Below are 3007 nucleotides of genomic sequence, written 5' to 3'. Positions count from 1 at the left end.
ATTAGGAACATGCAAGCAAGATGCAGATAATTAATGTCACTTATATCACAATTAGTTGAAACTGCAATCACCAAATAATAAAATTCAAGGTTTTTAAGTCTAATACTTTAGACTTTAGAGAATTGTTAACATATTATGTTATTTTCAGCTGATGTCTGTTCCTGTTTCTTTAATGCAGACAAAATCTGAAATTCAACACGCCCCGTGGTTGCCATATTAGTTGGAGCTAGCAAGTGGACATATCTCACTGGGACGCAATTCTAATTTCATACAGTGAACTGTAAAAGTAAGTTAGAGGTGCCCTTTTGTAAATTGGAATCTGTCAAAAGTAAGGAAAAGGAGCCTCCCTTTCTAGTGCTGTGTACCACGGAACCCCTACCTCTGAAGTCTTGTCCACAAGTTCCATTGTAGGAAATTGCTAAAGCAATAATGAAACGAGCCGCTCTTCCCCTACCCCTTAAACACTGTCAAAAACATTGTTTGATCGAAGCAAACTGAATTTGGTTAAAAAATGACGTTGTTTGGTTTTAAAAAATTTTCGCTCAATTTGGGCGCTTGATTTTTTTTTACAGCAGAAGTACAGTAAATCAGTTGGATCCCTCATTTTTTACTCTACATAAATTTAATGCAACAAATACTCTCTCTTTTTTTTTTTTTTTTCTTTTTTTTGACCCAATGTATTTAATCAAAAAGTCAATTCGAACCATGTTTCTTGGAAGGGGTTTTGATTTCTTATACTTTAAGAAATATAGCTGATTTTTGGTAACCCAAGGTAAAGCCTTCTTGGATGGGAGATAAATATTTTATATTTTGAATTTTTTGTTACTATTTCTATTTTGAGAACTCAATATATATATAACCCACAAGCTACGTTTAGTCTCATCACTGTTGGGGGTCAGTCACCTTCTTGGGTTGGGTTTCACTTTTGATTGTTAAATGTTTAGTTTCATTTATTGCTGGTAATTCGTTTAGTCTCATCACTTTGCGAATTTATTAAGTATAAAGTATGAATATCTTTGTTTTTATCAAATGTTGGGTAAAAGACATTTGATAAAAGATACACAAACACATCTAAGCCCTATATATGTAATGACGTGAAAGAGGATTTTGCATCAACTTAAGAGATAAAAAATAATAATAATAATACTAAAAGGCTAGGCTATGCTAGAATTGTACGATTCGCAATCTAGCTCATACAACACTGCCCACGAGAACATCAGTCTGCCAAACGATAATTGCACTCACAAAAAAAAAAAAAAAAAAAACTTTAGGATTCATTCATCAAAGTTGTCGGTAACTTCTCTAATCTAAGGTAATGAGACGTGACAACACAAAGAGAGGACGGTAGAGATGACGTGTGGGTCTTCATTGACTTGGTCATAGAGAAAGAACTTGGACCCCACCATGTTGTACCATCGCTAGCACTCTGGCGCCGCCGTAAAATCAAGAACCCGATGATCGACAGCACAACAAAGCTGGAAGCTCCACCAACGACGACAACTATTGTTATTATGTTATTCTTCGACTTCATCGGCGGAGTTGGTGGCATGACTGTTCGAGGGGTCAATGGAAGTGGGTCTGGATTGGGTCCGGCGAGATTGCCATTAAAGGCGCTTACTTTAAAGATTTCGACACCGTTCAAGATTGCATCACTGTAAGAAGTCTTCCAATCTTGCGGGTTTGCTTGTAATGCGATACAGACCCTCATTTTCTTCACGCCTTCTTTGCCAAACATCGCAACGACGTATTCTCTATATACCGGAACACCATTTCCACCGCTCCATTTTATCACGTCAGCTGCTTCCTCCGCGGTTTGATTTGCTATGAAAATAAGGAACTCTCTGTCGTGTTGCTGGATGATCTCTGGTTGAAACTCGCAGAAGTGCAGCCTAATGAGGTAATAAAAGCCAGAATCTACGGGAAATTCCCAGGTGAGATTGTAGCTCTTGTTGATCGTTTTGTTCGTCCCCATAGTCCGGGCAGTTTGATAGACTTCTTCTGGTGCCGTGTATGCAGGTACCTGGGTAAACTTGAGTTCAATAGTATCGTTAAAAGGTAGAACAAGATCTTCATATTGTGTCAAGTACTTGTCGTCCTGATTCCAGCCCCGGAACATGCCAGTGTCTTCGGCCGGTGAGATGGAGCGGCCTCCAACATTTACTCTGTATACCATCTCGAGAGCAGTGTCGTTATCGATGTGGTACAGGTTCCGCTGGCCGATAAAAAAAAGCCCTTCATTGTCAGACGGAGGGTAATAGAGATTGGAAGGCATCGACAGGATTTCAATTCCGCTGACGAAAGCATATGAATTAGAACCGCTCGGGGTGAAGGTTATGTTCAACCTCTGATCCTCCTCGATGTTGACACAGTATTCTCTGAATATGGTATCCCCAGGATCATCATCGGCATCTGCTGTGAGTGAAGCGTTGAAGTTATTGAGAAGAGTAAAACGGCCAGCTTTGACAGAGAAGAGGGCTTTAGAACGATCAAAGTTGGGGTATGAAGCCGGGTAGAAGTATAATCGAATGAATTTTTGGCCGGCGGTGACCGGGAACATGTAGGTGAACGCGGAGAGAGAGATCCGGGCAGTGACATAGGGTACTTGGACGGCAGAGGGGGATTGTTGAACTGCGATGGCGGTCAAAGATTCCTTGTTTTGTGAGTACTGTTCAAAGGGAGAGAACTTTGAATTCAGATCCCCAATCCAGGTCCGACCGTCTAAAGTAGTTGAATTACCGGAGGAGCCACAGTTGAGGAGAATATTATCAACTGCGGTGTAAGCAGACGGCGAGCTACCGGCGACGGTGCTGGTCAGGTGGTACAGAAAGAATGTTAGGTAGAGTGGTGTAACACGTGGTAAGAGGGTGGTCCAAAGACGTGTTTTGCTTCGGTTCCACATTGTTGCGGAGAGAGAGAAAGAGAGACAGGGTAAATAGATTCAAAGGTTGACGCTGATGATTTAGGGGTATCAAACAAGCAACAAAGTTTGACACGTTCGACAGAAAAA

At 41.0% G+C, this 3007-nt stretch overlaps 1 protein-coding gene across 1 annotated transcript; it reads right to left on the bottom strand.

Moving 5' to 3' along the window:
* Positions 1-1257: 1257 nt before the first annotated feature.
* LOC132180778 (receptor-like protein kinase FERONIA) lies at positions 1258-2937 on the bottom strand (the record flags this gene model as incomplete). The annotated part of the gene is given in 1 exon segment (XM_059593722.1): positions 1258-2937. A coding segment is annotated over 1 exon segment (1632 nt). The 3' UTR covers positions 1258-1267.
* Between the last annotated feature and the right edge of the window lie 70 nt (positions 2938-3007).

This window comes from Corylus avellana, chromosome ca5, assembly GCF_901000735.1.
Source record: "Corylus avellana chromosome ca5, CavTom2PMs-1.0".
Classification (NCBI taxonomy): domain Eukaryota; kingdom Viridiplantae; phylum Streptophyta; class Magnoliopsida; order Fagales; family Betulaceae; genus Corylus; species Corylus avellana.
Note: the sequence above shows the minus strand (reverse complement) of the source record. Positions and strands in the feature narration are given on the sequence as shown.